The sequence below is a fragment of the Medicago sativa genome, chromosome 5 (assembly GCF_051527215.1).
Source record: "Medicago sativa cultivar Bolivia chromosome 5, Bolivia_mono, whole genome shotgun sequence".
Classification (NCBI taxonomy): Eukaryota; Viridiplantae; Streptophyta; class Magnoliopsida; order Fabales; family Fabaceae; genus Medicago; species Medicago sativa.
In genome coordinates, this window is record NC_140753.1 from 29,431,673 (window position 1) to 29,452,532 (window position 20,860).

The following is a 20,860-nucleotide window of genomic DNA, read 5'->3' on the forward strand; positions in this document are numbered from 1 at the left end:
GTAGTATTTGTCTTAATTTATTTGTGTAATTCTTTCAAATTAGGATATAAATTAGACGGCGATTGGACAAAACTTAGGTACAGTTAAGTCCTGTTTTTACTGTTCCCCAATAAAAATATTACACGTGTATTTATTTCTTTTTCAATACAATTGCAGGCGCGCTTTCCATTCTCACGGTTAGGCATGGCAATGGGGCAGGGTGGGGACGGGTTTTACGTTCTCCGTCCCCATACCCGATTCTCATATACTTACCCGTTACCCTACCCATACCCAACGGGGATGATAAAATTGAACCCCATCCCCGTCCCCGACGGGTTCGGGTATCCCCGTCTCATCCCCGTCCCCGCATTGAATAATTTTTTTAATAGAAAATATAAGTTTTTTTGCAACCCTTAGATAAATATTGTAATGTTTTATCCAACAATATGTTCACTTTAACATTTGTTAGACCGATTGATTTAGTTGCTCCTTTCAATATCAATGGTAGTTTTTATAACACAACAATTATCAAACAAAATAACATGGCATATCAACATAAAGTACTTTTCTGCATTCGGGACGGGTTTGGGTATGGGTTCGGGATGGGTACCTATATACCCGTTACCCGTCCCATACCCGTGTTTTGAAATCGGGAAAAACCCAAACCCATACCCAAACCCAGTCAAAACGGGGAAAACCCGTCAAATTGGGTTTGGTTCGAGTGGGTAACCACGGGTATGGGTTTTGTTGCCATGCCTACTCACGGTGCCGGTAAACACTGGTTTTCGATGATGGTTGTTCATGGGTTTTGTACAAAATTTTACGGGGAGCACAAAGGAATTATCTAATTAGGTTCAGGAGGTTTTTCACCAAAAACATAGTCGTTGGTTACTAACCTGTGTTAAGAGGGACAAGCACACGTGTAATATTTTTATTGGGGAATAGTAAAAACAGGACTTAGGGTACTGTACCTAAGTTTTGTCCACGGCGATTACATATATTAGACTATTAATTTTATTGTCCTCGTAAGCTTAACTCAGTTGGTATGAACAATGCATAAAATATGCAAGATCCGGGGTTCAAACCCCGGCCACCACAAAAAAAAACTATTAATTTTATTATTAAATTTACATAAAACATCTTTTAACAATAGAAAGAAAGTCTAATTTAAGTTATTATTCTAATAGCATAATTAATTTTAATATGGCTTGTGCAATAGTGGGTGGGTGGGTGGATGGATTATATAGATGAGGGTAACTACGACATAGTACCCCCATCCGCAGAGCAGAAAAGTTCTATACAGTGGCCGTTCCCTGTTTGAAAATTGCTCTTCTCCCATCAAGTTTCCCTCATTTCTAGCTATCTAAAATATCCTCGCGTGAGTTAACCGATACTGGTGTTACACGCAGCGTGACTTAAGTCACGCTCGCTACCTGACTTAAGTCAGCGTGAGTTAATTCACGTATCTTATAATCCATCACGAGTTAACTCATGTAGGATATAACCTAGCATGAGTTAACTCACGCAGGTTATACTTCAGTTTACCGAGCGTGAGTTAACTCATGTGGGGAGTATTTTGGTCAGTTTGTATAAAAGTGAACGTTGCAATTTTCTCCCAGTTTTGCCTCTAGAAAAGTTCCAATTGCTTTGAAGGGTTTGTGATTGATCAGAAATTGGACCAAATTGTGATGGTGGTAGTAGAAAATTTAAGTCCATCAAATCAGTGTGCCTTAAGTTGGAGTTCAGATCCTCTCCGTTTGGAGAGTAAATGGCCATCTCCCTTTACTTTCATATCCAAGTGACATGTGGTTTAAATGAAAATCAATGGCTCAGATTTAAATTTATTTTTTTCATATTAATTAATAATTAAAAAAGGAAATGAAGAGACGCGCGCGGGAAAGGAGTTAGAGTTTCCAGAAATCACTCTTCTTCATCAGTGCAGGGTTCCCAGAAAATCACTCTCCTTCAATTTGCAGAGCTTCAAAAATCACTCTTCTTCATCAGTGCAGAGTTGCTAACCTGGAGCACCATCTTTCTCTACAATTTGTTATTCTATCTCACTCCGGCGCTTTCCGCATCGTCGCTTTGGCTCATGTATGCGTCACTTTCCGCATTATTATTTTGTTATCAATTTGTCCCTCTTTTGATCTTATTATTCATGTTACTATGTTATTTAACATCTCATGTCTTTCATTTTATACATGTCCCTGTTATATACTGGTTTCATGTCCCTGTTATATACTGGTTTTTATTGTTAGTTTGCTGTCAATTTGGCCCTCTTTTGATCTTATTATTCATGTTACTATGTTATGTAACATCTAATGTCTTTCATTTTTTACATGTCTCTGTTACTATTGTTGTATGTCCCTGTTATATACTGATTTTTATTGTTACTATTGTTGTATGTCCCTGTTATATACTGATTCGCTCTCATCGACGCATATACGAGTCTCAAGCTATTCAAATTGTGTTAGCTGATGAATCTGGACTGAAACCAAAAGATTTCCATGAATATGTGTCAAGGCAAGTTGGTGGAAAACAAATGATTGGATATACAAGTCAACATGGAACTGCAAATCATTTTGGCACTGCAAGTCTACAAGGAATTGGGAGTACAAGTCAACATGGAACTACAAATCATTTTGGCACTGCAAGTCTACATGGGACTGCAAATCAACATGGCATTGCAAGTCTGCATCTGAATTTAAATGAATATGTAGGTGGAAGTCAACATGGAAATGCAAATCAACATGTCAATGCAATCCAAAAGACTCTCTAAGGTACCCTAAAACAAAGGACTTGTTGTTTCATCTCAGCAGCTGCTCGGCTACATCAGCACAAAAAAAACAGCAGGTCCTGTTTGAAAACCAAATAGCAGCCCCCAAAAGCTCAACAAGATTAAAATACAAAATACATTCACTACATGTTTGAACAACACAAATCAATAGTCCTATGTTTGATTACAATTCACTACATCTATAACTCCAATTCTTCTATAGTATATAGTAGTCTTCTCCTTTCTAGTCTTCTTCCAAATTATGTTGGAATCAGTCTTCTAATCCCTTAATCCGTCTTCTTACATCAAGTTAACTAAAAGGTGTTCTTCATAATCAGCTACCTTGTTAAACACCTGTTACATCAATACATTAGGCAAAATAGAGAAAAATTGATCCAAATTGAATTCACTCAAATTTATCCCAGTCCCCTTTTATATGACAACAATAACCCACACAGGTAAAATAGAGAGAGGGAATGAACGAGAGAGGCAATAACAATGGAAAAATGAGACCCACACTAGTTGTAAACCGAAATCGAAGTTTTACGCTTACCACCGACCTGTTCTTCTGCCGTCGCAATTAACAATCACTACACCATCAAGAACCCCGTGGTGGAATTTTACGACAACGACAAAGAATTGACAAGACACTTGAGTGACCTTCGTCGTTCGGTGAGTGTCGTGCAGACGAAAGGAACCATGTTTTATGGCCGATATCATGAAGAGAAGAGAAATGGGTTTTCCAGAGAAGAAGGGAAAAGCGTTTTACGAAGATGATGAGAGAGGATAGGATCTGAAAAAATTCGATTTTTAATTTTTAAAATAAATGATTTAAGTTGATTATTAAATCTGAGCCATTGATTTTCATTTAAACCACATGTCACTTGGATATGAAAGTAAAGGGAGATGGCCATTTACTCTCCAAATGGAGAGGATCTGAACTCCTTAAGTTGGGTATTTAGATATTATATTTTATCGTGAAATGATTATGCAATTCTCTTAATTTTTTTAATTGTTACATTTCAATCACATCACATATTTATCATCTTTTTTTTTTTCTTTGAAATGTATACCGCGTTTGTCCCTTAATACATGAGTGGTTGATGAGTCATAGATTAGTTTATTTTAATGTTTTATTTAGTTTAGTTTTAAATAAGATTTGATTTAGTTTTATTATAATTTATTTCCTTTTAGAATATTTTACTTTAAATTGTCTTTTATTTTATTTTAGGAATGAATATATGGTGGAAGGTGCCTTGGAGCGAAAGAAAGAGGACTGGAGCAAATACAGCGCAAGAATACGAAGATACTGGACAAAAATATGTTCCCCCAAAGTCAGAAGCTTGGCACGGCCCGTGCCAACATGTGGCACGGCCGTGCCCGTCCCCAGAACACTCTTTTGCTGCTTTTCTTCGGGCCCAAGTTACCCTGTTGCAGCTTTACCGTTTTATCCCTTTAGTTGCTTAGTTTCTAAGTCGATTGTAAAGCTATAAATAGAGTAGCTCTCCACCATAAAACATTCACCTTTACTTTGTTTATTTCAAGTATTATTTTAATAAAAAGTCTTTATTTCTCTTTTACTTTCTTTGCAATTTATTTTACTGTTTTTTCTCTCTTCTTCCCCCATGTCTACGATGAACATGAGTGAGTAGACTTCTTCGTCTTGGGATTGTTGGGGAGTCTAATGACTCAATCCTAAACAAAACAAGCCTAAACCCTAATTTCTATGTAACCCTAATTTCTAATCTAGATTCACCGTCTTAACGTGGATTAACAATTATCAAACTGTGGAAGCGAAAGCGGAGGGTTTGATAATCGTTAATCCATCATCCCAAACATCAATTCATAAAGCGAGAGCGGAGTCTCGATGTTGGAACAAGTGAATCTAGACAATAATTGCAAAACAGTGAAATAGTCTTTGCAATTATTGAGACAAAGAGTAGTTTCAATCCTCTATGCATCTTCTAGAAATCATGTCAGCGAAATAGGCTTGGTTGCTAGAAGTAAACTCTCACCGGACTTTCATCGGAAAGGTGAGGGGTTAAGGGAAACCGGTCTTTAGAAGTTAGTGTGTAAACCATGAAATTAGATGTTTAAGTCTTGTCTAGTGAAGGATTTGTTATTATGGCAAACCAATAATCCCAAGGCTCTTTTATATTATTGTTATTTACTTTCAGCAATTAAACCCCATTTTTTATAAACTTCTCTATCTTCTAATCATTCTCTAAAAGTTAATTGAATTCACAACTCCCTAGCGGAACGATACTCTTCTTACTACTATTACTTCGATAGGCCGTGCACTTGCGGTTTGGCTCTATCAAGTTTTTGGCGCCGTTGCCGGGGAGTTGTTGAAATTTGATTAACTTTTTAATAGTGATTAGACTAAAAAAAAAAAAATCTTTTTCGTTGTTTTATTTTATTTTATTGTTTCTTTCAAAAAAAAATCTTTATTTGATTCTATTTTATTTTATTTACTTCAAAAAAAAAAAAATCTTTCTCTTTATCTTATTTTATTTTATATATAAAAAAAAAATCTTTTTCTATTTCTTCTTTTGCCTTTAACTTCTTGGGAAGATAATAACGATATGGCTAAGGAATGCACTCTCATAGAGTATGCAATCCCATCTTCAAATGAGTCATACGATGCTATTGTGTACCCAACGGTTGATGACAATTTTGAAATAGAACCTGCACTTATTGAGTTAGTGCAGGAAAATCAATTTTTCGGATCACCCACTGAGGATCCGAATCTTCATATTTCAATTTTTTTAAGACTCAGTGGAACTGTGAATGCAAACCAAGAGGTCGTAAGGCTGCACTACTTTCCTTTTTCCTTAGGGGGAAAAGCTAGTGCTTGGTTTAATTCATTGAAACTTGGTTCTATCACTTCATGGCATCAAATGAAGCAAGACTTTCTTGCCCAATTCTTTCCTCATTCTAAAATTGTTCACTTAAGAAAACAAATCATACAATTCACTCAAAAAGATGGAGAATCTCTTTACAATGCGTGGGAGCGTTTCAAAGAAATGCTTAGACTTTGTCCCCATCATGGTTTAGAAAATTGGCTTACTATGCACACTTTTTATAATGGCCTTTTGTATCCCACAAAAATTTATGTTGATGCAGCTGCAGGTGGAGCTTTGATGAACAAAACATACACAGAAGCATATGCTTTGATCAAGGACACGGCACAAAACCACTATCAGTGGACCTACGGAAGGGACACCACTAATGTTGCTCCTTCACCCTCTCAGAAAGAGGTAGGTATGTATGAAAATTCTTCCCTTGATCATCTAGCTGCTAAAGTTGACGCACTCACACAAAAATTTGATAAAATAAATACTAGTGCTGTCACACCTCCCCCTGTATCACCTCTTTGTGAAGTTTGTGGTGTATTTGGCCATATTGGCATTGATTGCCAACTAGGTAGTGTTGTTAGAAGTCCTGAGCAAGTAAACTATGCTCAATATAATCAAGGGTTTAAAAACAATCAAATTTTTTTTCAAACCCCTCAAAATCTTTTTGGACAACAAACAACACCACCCGGTTATGCAAACAACCAAGGAGTTCCTCAAAAATCCAGCTTGGAAATTTTACTAGAAAAATGTGTTATTGATCAATCCAAGCAGCTCCAAGAGCTTAAAAATCAAACTGAATTTTTGAAGGAATCTCTTGCCAAACATACATCGAACTTAGACTCCATAGTTACTCACAGTAAGATGATAGAGACTCAGACTTCTCAAGTACCCCAACAGGTGGCTAATCCCTCTCAAACCTCCGAAGTCCTTCTAGGCCAAATTGAAACCAACCCCAAAGACCATATAAGTGCTATTATTTTTAGGGATGGTAACCAATTAGAGGACCCCGTTGGTAAAATTCATAGCAATGAAGAAGAGATAGGAAGTGATGAGCCTCAAAGTGAGAAAGCTATAGGAGAGAATGACAAGCCATTTGTTTCACCATCTCATGAGCCTAAAATTCATTTAACACAAGAGTTTGCTAAATCCAAGTTAGATGAGCAGTTTAGAAATTTTATTGAAATACTTCCAAACAAATTGCCACCTAAACTTAAGGATCCAGAGAGATTTTCCATACCTTGTGTCATAGGATATAAAACATTTGAGAAAGCCATGTGTGATTTGGGAGAGCATGTTAGTTTGTTGCCATTATCCCTTTCTGAGAGATTGGATATAGGATAGATAAACCACCTTCTAACCGTCAAGCTAGTGACTCTAAACAAGCGCTTCGTGGGAGGCAACCCATGATTTTTATTGCTTTTATTTTTGTTTGTTTTGTGTTATTTTAATTTATTTTGTAGGTATTTGTCCAATATGATACAAAAAAGTGAAAGAAAGTTGAAGTCATTGACCTGAAACAAAAAAAAAATGTTTTTCAAAAAAAAAAATTAAAAAAAAAATCAAAAAAAAAATTCCTTCTCTCCTCCAGAAGCTTGGCACGGCCCGTGCCGGTGGTGGCACGGCCGTGCCAACTTTTAAGCAAAAAAAAAAAAAAAAATTTAAAAAAAAAAAATTAAAAAAAAAATTATTTTTTTTCCTCATTCAAAATAATCTCTTTCATCCTTTATCCATAACCCTCTAAACCAAATTCATACACCATTAAACCATAACCCAAAAACCAAAACTTCTTCACCAATCTCCATCATTCAACTCTTAAACTTCACTTCAACCACAACTCCATCACTAAACCAACTCTTCCCAACCAAAACCTTTCCTAACCCTAACCTTCACCCAAAATCCACACCAAGTCAAGTTAAGGTCAATGACATCAATGAAGAAAGTAAGAAGATTGAAGCCTCTGGAGGTGGTGCAAGCAAGAAGCAATCATCAGCCCGCAATCATGGGATCCAATTCAAGGATTCTGAGCAATTAAATAGGTACATAATGATGGTGATGATGATGGTAATAAAGAGGAGGTCGGTGCAAACTTGCACCATGAACAAGAAGCCGGTGGAAGTTATAATGATGAACGGCGGGCATGGATGCAAACCAAAGTTCAAAGAATAAGCACCGAGCATCAAAGATAAGGTGTTGAAAGAAACAATGTCCAAAGGAGCAATAGAATAAATGAAGAAAACAATCAAATGCTTCGAAACATGATGCAACACCTTCACATCCAAAGTCCACTATGGACTTCAATAAAATTGTGAGCTTTCCTCTTCCTCTACTCTTCTTCTTCTTCTTCTTCTTCTTCTTCTTCTACTACTTCTTATTCTTCTTCTTCTTCTTCTTCTTTTATTTTTCTTTTTGAATCATTGAGGACAATGCTTCCCCTAAGTGTGGGGGGGCCTAATAAAGTGTCTAGAGTCGTAGTGTTCCCAAACTCCCTTGAACTTTATTCTTTTGTTTTGTTTTTATAGCAAGAGACATGACTAGTAGCTTGTTTTTAATGTAAAATATGATAAATTTTTTTTGTTTTGTCTCTTCTCTAAAGGTTGTTTCTTGTACATAAAAGTAGTTTCTTGTGTTTCTTTTGTACTTGCTATACCCATGTCTTGTTTTATTGTGAAATTCTCCAATGAGAAAAGCACCCGGTTGCAATCCTGGAGCAAATGCATGAATAGGTATTTTAAGGAACACGTTCTATCTTTAGTGTTAACTTAGACCCTTTAAAGTCTTAAGAGTAAAAGTAGTATAAGTTTGTGTGGGAAATTAATCAAATTGTTCTTAATTGTTATATTCTTATTAATTTGTTAATGTTAAATGGGGCGGGAGAATGACACCAACATGTGGGGGAAAGGACAATCCCTAACTTCCTAATTGTGGTGGTGACTCCCTAATTTGAACTCAAAGTGAAACAAATTCATCAATGCTAGGGGGAAAGGACAATTACATCCAAAAAGACTTCCTACGCGGAGATGAAGTAAAAGAAAATTTTGCAGCACTGCTTAGGGTGATTTTGAATCTAGGGGGAAAGGACAATTACATCCGAGAAGACTTCCTACGAGGATAGATAGCCCCTAAGCATCTGCAGCCCCTTGTGCTTAATTGTTAATCTAATCTAATTTTAACTTAAATTACCATCACTCTTATATGAAATGAAGAAAGGACTTTTCTCGGTTACTTTAGCATTAAGGATAGAACCTATTCCTCATAATATCTGTCTTATACAGGAGCAAGAAAAGGGTTGGACTGCACACACACACTCACTTGAGACTTGATGTTGGGTAGAATAGGTTCATGAGAAGTATTTGAAATTGTAATTAGTGTACTTGAAGCAAAGCCTTTCTTTTGAGACATGTGTTCTTAATATTGCCATAATAATCTTTTGATGTTGCTATGTCTGTTGCCTTTTGCTTGAGGACAAGCAAAGATTCAAGTGTGGGGGAGTTTGATGAGTCATAGATTAGTTTATTTTAATGTTTTATTTAGTTTAGTTTTAAATAAGATTTGATTTAGTTTTATTATAATTTATTTCCTTTTAGAATATTTTACTTTAAATTGTCTTTTATTTTATTTTAGGAATGAATATATGGTGGAAGGTGCCTTGGAGCGAAAGAAAGAGGACTGGAGCAAATACAGCGCAAGAATACGAAGATACGGGACAAAAATATGTTCCCCCAAAGTCAGAAGCTTGGCACGGCCCGTGCCAACATGTGCCAGAACACTCTTTTGCTGCTTTTCTTCGGGCCCAAGTTACCCTGTTGCAGCTTTACCGTTTTATCCCTTTAGTTGCTTAGTTTCTAAGTCGATTGTAAAGTTATAAATAGAGTAGCTCTCCACCATAAAACATTCACCTTTACTTTGTTTATTTCAAGTATTATTTTAATAAAAAGTCTTTATTTCTCTTTTACTTTCTTTGCAATTTATTTTACTGTTTTTTCTCTCTTCTTCCCCCATGTCTACGATGAACATGAGTGAGTAGACTTCTTCGTCTTGGGATTGTTGGGGAGTCTAATGACTCAATCCTAAACAAAACAAGCCTAAACCCTAATTTCTATGTAACCCTAATTTCTAATCTAGATTCACCGTCTTAACGTGGATTAACAATTATCAAACTGTGGAAGCGAAAGCGGAGGGTTTGATAATCGTTAATCCATCATCCCAAACATCAATTCATAAAGCGAGAGCGGAGTCTCGATGTTGGAACAAGTGAATCTAGACAATAATTGCAAAACAGTGAAATAGTCTTTGCAATTATTGAGACAAAGAGTAGTTTCAATCCTCTATGCATCTTCTAGAAATCATGTCAGCGAAATAGGCTTGGTTGCTAGAAGTAAACTCTCACCGGACTTTCATCGGAAAGGTGAGGGGTTAAGGGAAACCGGTCTTTAGAAGTTAGTGTGTAAACCATGAAATTAGATGTTTAAGTCTTGTCTAGTGAAGGATTTGTTATTATGGCAAACCAATAATCCCAAGGCTCTTTTATATTATTGTTATTTACTTTCAGCAATTAAACCCCATTTTTTATAAACTTCTCTATCTTCTAATCATTCTCTAAAAGTTAATTGAATTCACAACTCCCTAGCGGAACGATACTCTTCTTACTACTATTACTTCGATAGGCCGTGCACTTGCGGTTTGGCTCTATCAGTGGTTTACAAAAATTACAGATAATAGAAAAAAGTTGTTGGAATAATAAATTTGTCTGAAAAGTTGTTAGAAGTATTTACTTATTTCAATTTCAACTCATTTAGTTTTTCTTTCTTTTCTCTCCTTCCAAAACCTTAGCTGACACCACCCTTTTTCTTGTCTACCGAAAAGGGGTATTTAAGGTCAATTTTGACCTTAAATCACTCCTCCAAATTGTTTTTCCTTATTTTTTAGTTATATAAGTAATTTCCACATATATCCAGCATTCCTTCGTTTGTTTTTGTAATTTTATTGTCTTTGTACGACTCTGTTTGTTTTGATTTTCAGACTTTGTGCAGTGTGTTTCTCGTCTTAGTGCGGTGTTTATTTGATTCAAGATAAAAGAATAATTTTTAGCAATTACAGATTCAATCAATGACTTTGGCGTCGACGACTAAACGTTATAGATCTGGAGATATGAGTGTTATGGAGGGTTGAATATAGTCATATTTGTAGGCATAGATACTCTGTCGTTTTGTGCTATTAACATGGATGCAGTGAGTCTGTTTGTAGATTCATCTTTTTTGTTTTTAACGACTTTAGATTTATATTGTATCGATTTACTCTATCAATTTGAATGAATATCGTTTATTTTTATATAAAAAAAATGTTCTTGTCTCATTGTCTTATTTGGGGTAAAAAGTCACAACAACGATTTAAAAATTAGACTATAAATCTTGCATAGTTAATAATGTATTTGGGGTAAATCTTGCATTAATTATTAGATTATGAATTAGACTATAATTACATATATTAATTATATATTAGACTATTTGTTATGAAATTGATCAAAAGTATACAAGATATTGTAAAATATAGAAGAATAGAGAAATCAAAGAGATAAAGAGAGAACATGACAGTACATTGTATTATTTCACAAATGTGTTCTTTACATTACATATATGACCTATTTATAGGACACAAATGTTGTAAGTTACAAGTGTATGAAGAGTCATAGGAGTAAATGTCAATGATAACGAGTAAAGTCATTTACTCATAGGAGTTAAGGAATATAGAAAGCTTATGGACACTGGACATCCACATCATACCAATATTATTCATAACACTCCCCCTTGAATGTCCATGAAGGATATGCCTCATTAAAACCTTACTAAGAAAAAAACTCAATAGGAAAAAAAATCCTAGTGAAGGAAAAAGAGTACGATATCCGAAATATTTGTCTCGTTAAAAACCTTACCAGAAAAACCCAGTGGGACAAAACCATGATGAAGGGAAAAAGAGTGCAAGATATATTTATATCTCTCTGTCAATCAAACAATCATCTCTCAGATGATGAAGATCAATCTTTTGTATCAGTTGTTTAAAAATTATGTTTGGGACTGGCTTTATAAAAATGTGTGCAAGATTATCACACGGACAAATTTGTTGATTGCTTGTATCATCATTCTTATGAAGATCATATCGTTTCTAGTGAGCAATGCATATGGTATCATATTCATAAATGATTGTTGCATTCACTCTTCCGAAAGACAAACCACAAGTTTCTTCTGTGTTCAATCATATCCCTCAATCAAACACATGAATGTTGAGAATCAAACAAATAACATGCATATCTAAAATAACAGATGATGTATGATAACATTAATAATTATCAAGTTGCATTATTCTTCCTTAATTGAATTAAAACTTGGTACTTCATGACCAATTAGTTCTTCTCAACCGGTCTTTATTTACATCTAGTCGCATTACAACCATTGGAGTGTACGACAAATATGATTTTTTTTCATATATAACCATTTTAGCACCTTGATATATAAATTTCATGATCAACAATAGCGATATTCTTCAAATACTCAACTTGTAATCTCAAATAAATATTTATCTTTCCTACATATTTCATCTCAATTTCTTATCTTTAAAAAATTAAATATAAAAAATCTCTTCAAGAGTTCTCATATTTATTTTCAAGTGGAAAAATGATATGATATGTAAATCTCTCTTTTAGAAAATGTTCTTTAAGAATATTATACATCATGTTTCTAAAATTTTATTTAATTAAACAATATCTTCAAAAATCTGAATTGTATGTTTTGATAAAGTTAAAACCTTCCGCGCATTTTATATAAAAATAACAAGTTAGTCATGAAAGACTTCCTTCATAGAATTATTGGATCTTTTATGCGGTGATAGCCTTAATTAAGTATGATAATGTACTTTAATTCACTTCAGGTGAATACGTCTCTTTAAAATTTTCATCAATTCTATTGAACAATAAGTCAAACTTTATATATATTTTTATGATTCTCATTGTTTTTTTTATCTTCATATGCATGGACTACTGGTCCAAAAACCATTCACTTTGCAAAGTTAGTTTATTTTCGCATCAAATGTGTCTTCTTATTTAGTCAATCATTGTATTTTCTATAATCCTTAATAAACTTTGATCCATGATCCTCATTATCATTTTTACATACAACGCTATATTTTATGTAAATTCATCGTCATTGTTGACTTGATTTCGGTTTCATCACATTCCATTCATGACATAGTTTATTGAGATCTCTTTATTTACATCAATTTTAGGTACCTGATTAGTTCTGCTGGAACTAAAAGATAAATATAGTCAAAGTTCTCTTTTGAAATTTTCATATCCTTTGTATGAGAAACTGACTGGTATGTCATATTTCAGGCTCAGTTGATATTCATTTTTAATATTAGATTGTCCCACATGGAGATCTATTATATAGGAGTATTAATAACTAATATTTTGTTTTTTTTTTAACTTTGCAGATGAAATCATATTCTGAACTTCTGGTTCACACTAATTTATATGAGGATGAAGATTGAGATGATAATAATTTATCTTAAATGATTCATTTGAACTTCTAGTTCAAATATTCAGTTGCTTATTTTCTCCCCCTAATAATAAAAATTAATTCATCAATTGACAATCAGCCTACTGAGTTGTAAACAAGCCACCAATTATTGACTAATTATACTTTATAAAAGATGGATATTCATAAGTAACCAAAAACAAAATGGAGATTCATATCAAATATATTTTCCCAATATTCTTTTGCAACTCCTCTAATTGCATTGTATTGGAGCAATTGAATCATACACAACACATCCAAAATATGCGCATATGGGAAATATTGGCCTATAAACCAAAAATGCGTATACGAGGATGGCATGTATGCGAATCAATGTCTCTTATATTATAAATATTAATCGTACAGTTAACATTAGACGTCTAATGAATGGATCTTCATGCCCATTTTAATAGATGAACATATGTTACCGAATATTCAATATCAATTTTCGTATACGATCAATACATATCAAATAAGGAAAATGTGATGTTAGTCAAATAATCTCACAAACTTGTGGTTGTGATTTAATAATAAACATAAACATGACCATAATTGATGCATCAATTTGAAGTTATAAAATATCTACTTGGTCCACATGATCATTATGTGTGTATTGGTTCACGAGTATTGTGAAATTAGAGACTCATTTTCTCAAATTATCAACTTTCTTTGAAAATTAGTAATTCAAAAAAGTTTTTAGATTTGAAGAAACTTCCGCCTCTTCAAAACATATCCATAAAAATAACATTAACTATTTTTTTCTTCGCATCATAACATATTGAAGATGACCCAACCGATCTTGCCAACGAAATACTTAATTTCGTAAACTTTTGGTTTACAATAATATATACTTCAATTGCACTAATATATGTGTAGTATAATTCATTGAAAAAGAAATGTAACATTTTCACTACACTTATTTTATCCAGAATATGTCTCGTAATATAGAGATATTCAACATGTCTTTCGTTTCTTATTTCAATATAATATTCATTTAGAAGAATGTCCTTGAAAGTTAATGAGACTTAGAGGAATATAATCACTCTCAATATGTAATTCTATTCCCCCGTGTAACAAATATTGGCTCTTTTAGAGCCTTCAATAGTTTTTGTAGTGTCAAAGGTAATACTAAAATTAGTTTCTTGCATCATTTTGAGTCTTTTACAAAAAACATTTTTCATCCACAAACGAAATCCAACAATATATATATATATATATATATATATATATATATATATATATATATATATATATATAATTAATGTGCTCTTTAGTGAGGCCAAGTTATAGGAACAATACTCGCTTAAGACCTTGAATTAGTATATACATACATTTTAGAATGAACCAATAATACAAATTTCATTTATTGTTCTTCAGAAACTATATCTCAAATCTTCATGAACAATGATCAAGAAAATTCATTGTTTGAGTGATCCTTCAAGGATGCTTTAATATTAAAAATTAAAAAGTGGTTCTTCCGAAACTATAATACACATAATCTACATAATGATCAAAAATAGTCCACTCTTTATGCAATCCTTCAAGGATGCTCCATATTAAATTAATAATAAATATATATTAACTTACTCAAATATACTTGATGTCTCTTGATCATTTCTTTTCTTTTTATAGAGAAGAAAACCAAATTCTTCTTGAAAGTGGATAAATTATATTCATCTCAAGGGTCTTAGACCCTCTAATACACATGGAATATTATGACAATCACATGTAGCATATCAATGGTGATGTACATCAATTTACATAGCCACAACATTAGTTAATTATGTAAAACAAATAATATCATGTGATAATTCACCCTTTTAATCAATTACCAATCATTTGTTCAATCACAAATATGAATAGTCTTTGAAAAATATTATACACTCAATTTTAATAGATCAAGAGCATAAGTTAGCATTTTCCTTAAATTAATACTAAGATCAAAGGGAACTTATAGACTTTCATTATGTTCTAGAAGTTTAATTCTTCGGAAACTATACCCTAAATCTCTATCAACAATTACCAAGGAAGTCACGGTTTAAGTGGGTAGTAACTTTTGAGAATTAGTTGGTAAGAATGTTAAACCCGTTATGACAATTAGAAACCTAGCCCAATCAAAAGGTGGTATATAAACATAACTCTTGTGAGAAATTAGGTTAAGCCTTTCATTATTTCATTTCACAAAAACATAAGAGGTAGAGAGAAAGTAGATCACAAGAGGAAAGAATAGGAAGCTAGAGGGAGAGCTTGGGGTTTGAAGAGCTAGGAGTTAAATTGAAGTCATAGCTAGGATCTTTGAAGCTAGAGGCAAGGGGGATAGATCCTTTTCATTAATTAAGCCATAATCTCTTATTTTCAATTATGGGTTTAAGTGCTTTTGTGTTAATTGTGACCTTTTTGATTTTTTGATGATAAATTGCGTGCTCTTAATTCATGTGTAATTATGGGTATGATAAACTTCATGAATTTATTATGTTATATGTTTAAAATTGATAGTTATTCTTGGTGATAAGTTGTTTTGATTATTTTTGCTTATTTGAGTGTAAATCATGAAATTAATGAGCGATTATTGTTGAAACACGTTTAAATTCACTTCGTAAATGTTTATACATGTTTGTATGTTGATGGGGTTCGAATTGGTGTACTCCCTCCGGTCTCAAATGTAAGAAACTTTTCACTTTTTAGGTTCATTCAGTAAATGATGTATGTGGTCTTATTATAGACCACATACATCATTTACTGAATGAACCTAAAAAGTGAAAAGTTTCTTACATTTGAGACCGGGGGGAGTAGTTGTTTGTAAAGTTTGAATGAAAAATGAGAAAATGTGAGTTTTGGTGAAAAATGAACATAATGATGATTTTGATGAGAATTGATGTTATGAATATTTGTTGTTGCTTTGATTGTCTTTTGATGTATATTAACCAATGGACAAGTTTGGGGAACGAATTTGGGTCAAAGGGCATCAAAATCGGGATTTTGGAGGTGAAAATTGACGGGGTTCCCGAGAGAAAACCCAAGAACAGGGATCATGTCCTGGTGTAACTCACTGGGTGAGTTCTAGCTCACCGTGGGAAGTTGCACAATGCAGAACCCCATGTTTTGGGTGTTCAGGGGTCGATCCGGACTTTCTTAACTGATTTTGTTGATGTGTTTAACTGTTGCTATGCTTTCTAACCCTTTGGAAACATCAAATGAATTGGACTGAACCTAGTTTTGTGAATCGAATCGAACTTTTTGAAAAAATGTTCAACGACACGAATTTTTCGAAAATTGTTCCACACTTCAAAAGACACCAAAAGTTCTCTTGAGTTGTCAAAGAACTTTTCTCTCTTCTCCCTCATTTAGCTTGTGTTGACGAGCTATTCTTTTCTTCTCTCTCTTTTTTCTGTCCCTTCGGAATAAGTCCCTTCGGAATTTTGTCCCTTCGGTAATTTTGTCCATTCGTTTGTCCCTTCCTTTTATTTTCTTTTATTTTCTTGCATTTTTATTTCTTTTAGCATTTTTTATTTCTATTTAGCATTTTAATTATTGTCATTTATTTTCCAGCAATTAGAATGTATTTAGGTCCAATGTAAATATAAATGAGAAAAAAGTGTGTGTGTGTGTGTGTGTGTCTTTTATTTCTTTACCGCTTTATATATATCAAAAAATACAAAAAATAGATTAGGGATTTTGTGGTGATCCAACGTCACTACAAAAATCCACACGCTTTTAATTTCATTGCTCCATTAGTTTAATTTTCATTCATTATTCCAAAACCACAAAACATTCAAATAATCAAAAAATCAGAAAAATATTTTCATAATAAACCTTGATTTTCAATCAAGTGATCGTTCTTTTTATTTTTTTTCTTAATCAAATATCAAATCAATTTTAATCATACTTTGAGTCTATTTTCTTTCAATATAAAAAATACAAACCAATTCTCATTTGCCACTTGGCTTTTTACTTTAAAACCTTTTCAAAACTAATAAAAAACACAAAACAAATCAAACGTCAATTTCTACCCCGAACTACGAGGTTTTGATCCCTCACGGGTACGTAGGCAGAGGACACTCGTCCTTCCAAATCAATAAAATGTAGATAATTAGGTCTTCCTTTTTTTAATCATTTCAAAGTTTCATTTTTTTTTTTTAAAAAAAGCAAGCAAGTTTATAGCACAAAATGTTAAATAAAACTAAAAGGTTCTCGTAGAGTACTACGAATATTTAGGGTGCTAATACCTTCCTTAAATATAACCAACCCCCGGACCCCCCAATTTAAATAAATTTTTTCAAAGTCGTGAAATAAAAAGTGAGTCAAAAGCTAATTAAATAGCCTTGATCTCCGAAAAATGACGCGACAGAAATGGCGACTTCACTGGGGAAATGTCCCCTAAGAGGGTTGAGCCTAACTTGGTTTTATCTAATTTTTTGTGCTATTACTTGCTTAAAAAAAATAATAAAAGATGGAAATACGTGTATATTTGTTCATCCTTCTTCTTTCTTCTTTCTAACGTGAGTGGTGAGATAAGTCCTACACCCGGACTTGAGAGAAATTTAAGATAGGACGGTGGTATAATCATAGTGCCTTGCCAAGAGTGAATTTTGGTTTGTGACACATGTGATAACCCCACTCAACTGAGGGATCTTGGAAGTATATTATGTTGGCATGAGTATTCGTGTTTGGCATGTTATTTTCAAGTGACTGTCGAAAGTTGAGGACCTTTAGTTACCTTTAACCCCTCTTGGCCTTTTAGGACGTGGTGCGGTGGCTAATCATGAGTAATCTTGGTTTAGTTGACACGCGATACCACACTCAGACGAGACTTTCTTACGAACATTGTTGGATCGGAAGTATTTCCGTAACCCGATAGTGTTCAGGAGTGGTTGATAACTCTGGGAACTTGGTAGAACCCTTGTTACAAGTACAAATGAAACCATAGTCCTTACCAAAAGACATTATTACCCTTGACTCCAACATTATGGACTTAAACCTCGCCATATTTTCACCGTTCTTGTTGCATAATCATGCATACATGCATACATTCATAAACTTTTTATCATTAAATACCGAAGGACTTCGATAAGTTTTTATAAACATCAGAGGTGTTGACCTTGTAAAGAGGAACACCAAGAAATACATCTTCAAAAGTCTTGACTAAACCTTAGCCTTTGTTAGGGTCTTTTTTCCTTGACTTTGCTTTTGCCCTTAAGGGAACAGTTTGTAATATTTCAAATTATCAAATGAAACAATGTTCCTTATGATATTTACAATTACTTTGACAAGTCCTTCGATAAATAAAAAATGTGTCCATTTTTTTTTTTTGCATAAACATATCATGCATCATTCTGCATTCATAGTTTCTAGTTTGTGTCTCATACTTTGTTTTTGTCTACAAAAGGTCAATCCATCAGTCTACTCACATCTACAACACTCGAGAAAATCAGAATGGATCATCTTAAACAAGAGAACCACAAGCTTTGTGAAGAGGTGACAACCCTCCAGGCCGAAAATAAGATTTTGAAGAACTTAGTATCTTTGATGACGGTTGCACAGAGTCAGCCAATATCTATTGTCAGTACTCAAGCTCAGACGGTTGCTTCCACTACTCCGATCTCAACAGTGTTTGCTAGTACTCCTCAACATGCTATGCTGGAAGGTTATATCTGGAGTACACCTTTAAGTGCTAGTGAAATACTCTGTCCCGTTGTCTCTAAGGTTCAAACTCCTTTTGCGCAACAATCAGGCCCTTTGCTCCCTCAAGCTGATATGACCTACTCTACTCCTTTGGTTCATGAACCAATCTATCAACCAGGAAGTGTGGTTGCATATAACCAGGTAGAAGAGCTGAGAGAGAAGTTTGATGCATTACGGTTGGAATTGAAAGCTCTCCGCGGGGAAGAATTGTTCGGGGAAATTGCTTATGATTTCTGCTTGGTACCACATGTCGTGATACCACCCAAATTCAAGGTCCCTGATTTTGAGAAGTACAAAGGGAATACTTGCCCTAAGGACCATTTGACAATGTACGCCAGAAAGATGTCCCCTCAAGCCGGCAATGATGAACTTCTTATCTACTGCTTTCAAGATAGTTTGACTGGTGCCGCTTTGAAATGGTACACGGGACTAAACCGTGCTGATGTCAAAACTTTCAAAGATTTGGGTAATGCTTTCGTCCAACGATACAACTACAACTTGCACTTGGCCCCAGACAGAGACGAACTCCGGGCCATGACCCAGAATGATAATGAATCTTTCAAGGCATATGCCCAGCGATGGAGAGATTTTGCTGATCAAGTTCGTCCACCTCTGGAAGAGAAAGAATTGACTGAGATTTTCTTGAAGACTCTGGATCATTTTTATTATGAGAAAATGATTGGAAGTGTTGCCAACAACTTTGCAAAGATGATGATTACGGGAATACATCTTGAAGAAGGGGTCCGAGAAGGACGTTTGGTCAAAGAAAGTGTTCCCACTGACAGTTCAGAGGAGGAAGACCAGGAAATGAGTGTGGTGGAAAGTCAGCCTCAACAACAATATCTCGCTTATCACCCCGTTGCCGCTGTTATGCCTATCAAAAATAATGTTCAAAGGTCGGGTTATCAACCCCAGTTCCAACAATGTCAACAACAACCTCAACAACAGGCTCCGAGGACACAGATTGATCCGATTCCCATGAAGTATGCAGAGTTGTTTCCAAAATTACTCGAAAAGAATTTGGTTTACACCAAGGCACCTCCTCCAGTGCCAGCAAAATTGACATCCCGGTACAGGCCGGATCTCTTTTGTGCTTTCCATCAAGGGGCACCAGGTCATGATATCGAGCACTATTTTGCGTTGCAGAAGATAGTTCAGAAGTTGATCCGAAAAAACCTTATACATTTTGAAGAGTTTGAATTTGAAAAGTGCAAGTTAATTCGCTATCGGATCTTGGTATCTAAGGTTGACACATGGAATGTTTAAGCTGCAATCGAGTCGTTGCTGATGTTTATTTCTATTACTCATCTGTTCAATTAATATGTTTGTTTGTTGTTTTATGTCTTTCAAAAAAAATCCTTTCGTCCCACCCGAGGCGGAAGTGAACTTGTTTAGGGCTCTTTGCTTTATGTATTTTCATCAATTAAAAAAGTCGCTTTGATTCCGACTTTGTTTTTATTTTGTGCTTTTTTCTGGAAAAATGGTAATACAAAAAACCAAAAAATTATTTTTTCCTTTAATCATTTCCACGTATCTGCATAATCATAATGTTTATATCAATAATCAAATCATGCATTAATAAACCCGTTGAAGACATTAACCATGTACTCTCTTCCAACTTTGAGTTCCTTGTATCCGAAGCTGAAGGGAAGAATGAAGACACTCCCGATGAGATCTCTCGCATGCTGGGGCATCTTGGCCGTTGAAGCTACAAACAAAAATATTGTCCAGAAGATGGTGGTCACTTTCAAAGACTGGCATGAGATGTTACCGTTGCCTCGCATGGATATCGTACTTCAGTACACATTTCAACAGGGGCAACCCCCCCTCCTTCCCCAATATGCAACATGGAGGCCGTGCTTCTCGTGGAAGTCGAAGTCCCGTCAATAGTAGTTCTGCTAAAGTCCAAGCTTCATCGAATTTAAACGTATGACGACCTTGTGCTAATATATCAAAAGAGGTTTAAAACAAGCTTCTAACAAAAAGGTTCGTCCCCATGA

The 20,860-nt window shown here is 34.4% G+C and overlaps 1 protein-coding gene and 1 non-coding gene across 2 annotated transcripts; one reads left to right on the plus strand and one right to left on the minus strand.

Annotated features, from left to right (window-relative positions):
- Positions 1 to 5,702: 5,702 nt before the first annotated feature.
- Positions 5,703 to 5,810, minus strand: LOC146921618 (small nucleolar RNA R71). The gene has a single exon (XR_015012995.1). It is a non-coding gene; the product is annotated as a small nucleolar RNA R71 (small nucleolar RNA).
- A 12,801-nt stretch (positions 5,811 to 18,611) lies between these two features.
- On the plus strand, positions 18,612 to 20,126 carry LOC146921619 (uncharacterized). Its single transcript, XM_085711342.1, has one exon. The coding sequence runs from the start codon at positions 18,612 to 18,614 to the stop codon at positions 20,124 to 20,126; it is 1,515 nt and encodes a 504-aa protein (XP_085567468.1).
- Positions 20,127 to 20,860: the final 734 nt, after the last annotated feature.

What these genes read in the sequence shown, in the direction of transcription:
- LOC146921619 (XM_085711342.1), top strand. Translation starts at nt 18,612, where the DNA reads ATGGATCATCTTAAACAAGAGAACCACAAGCTTTGTGAAGAGGTGACA.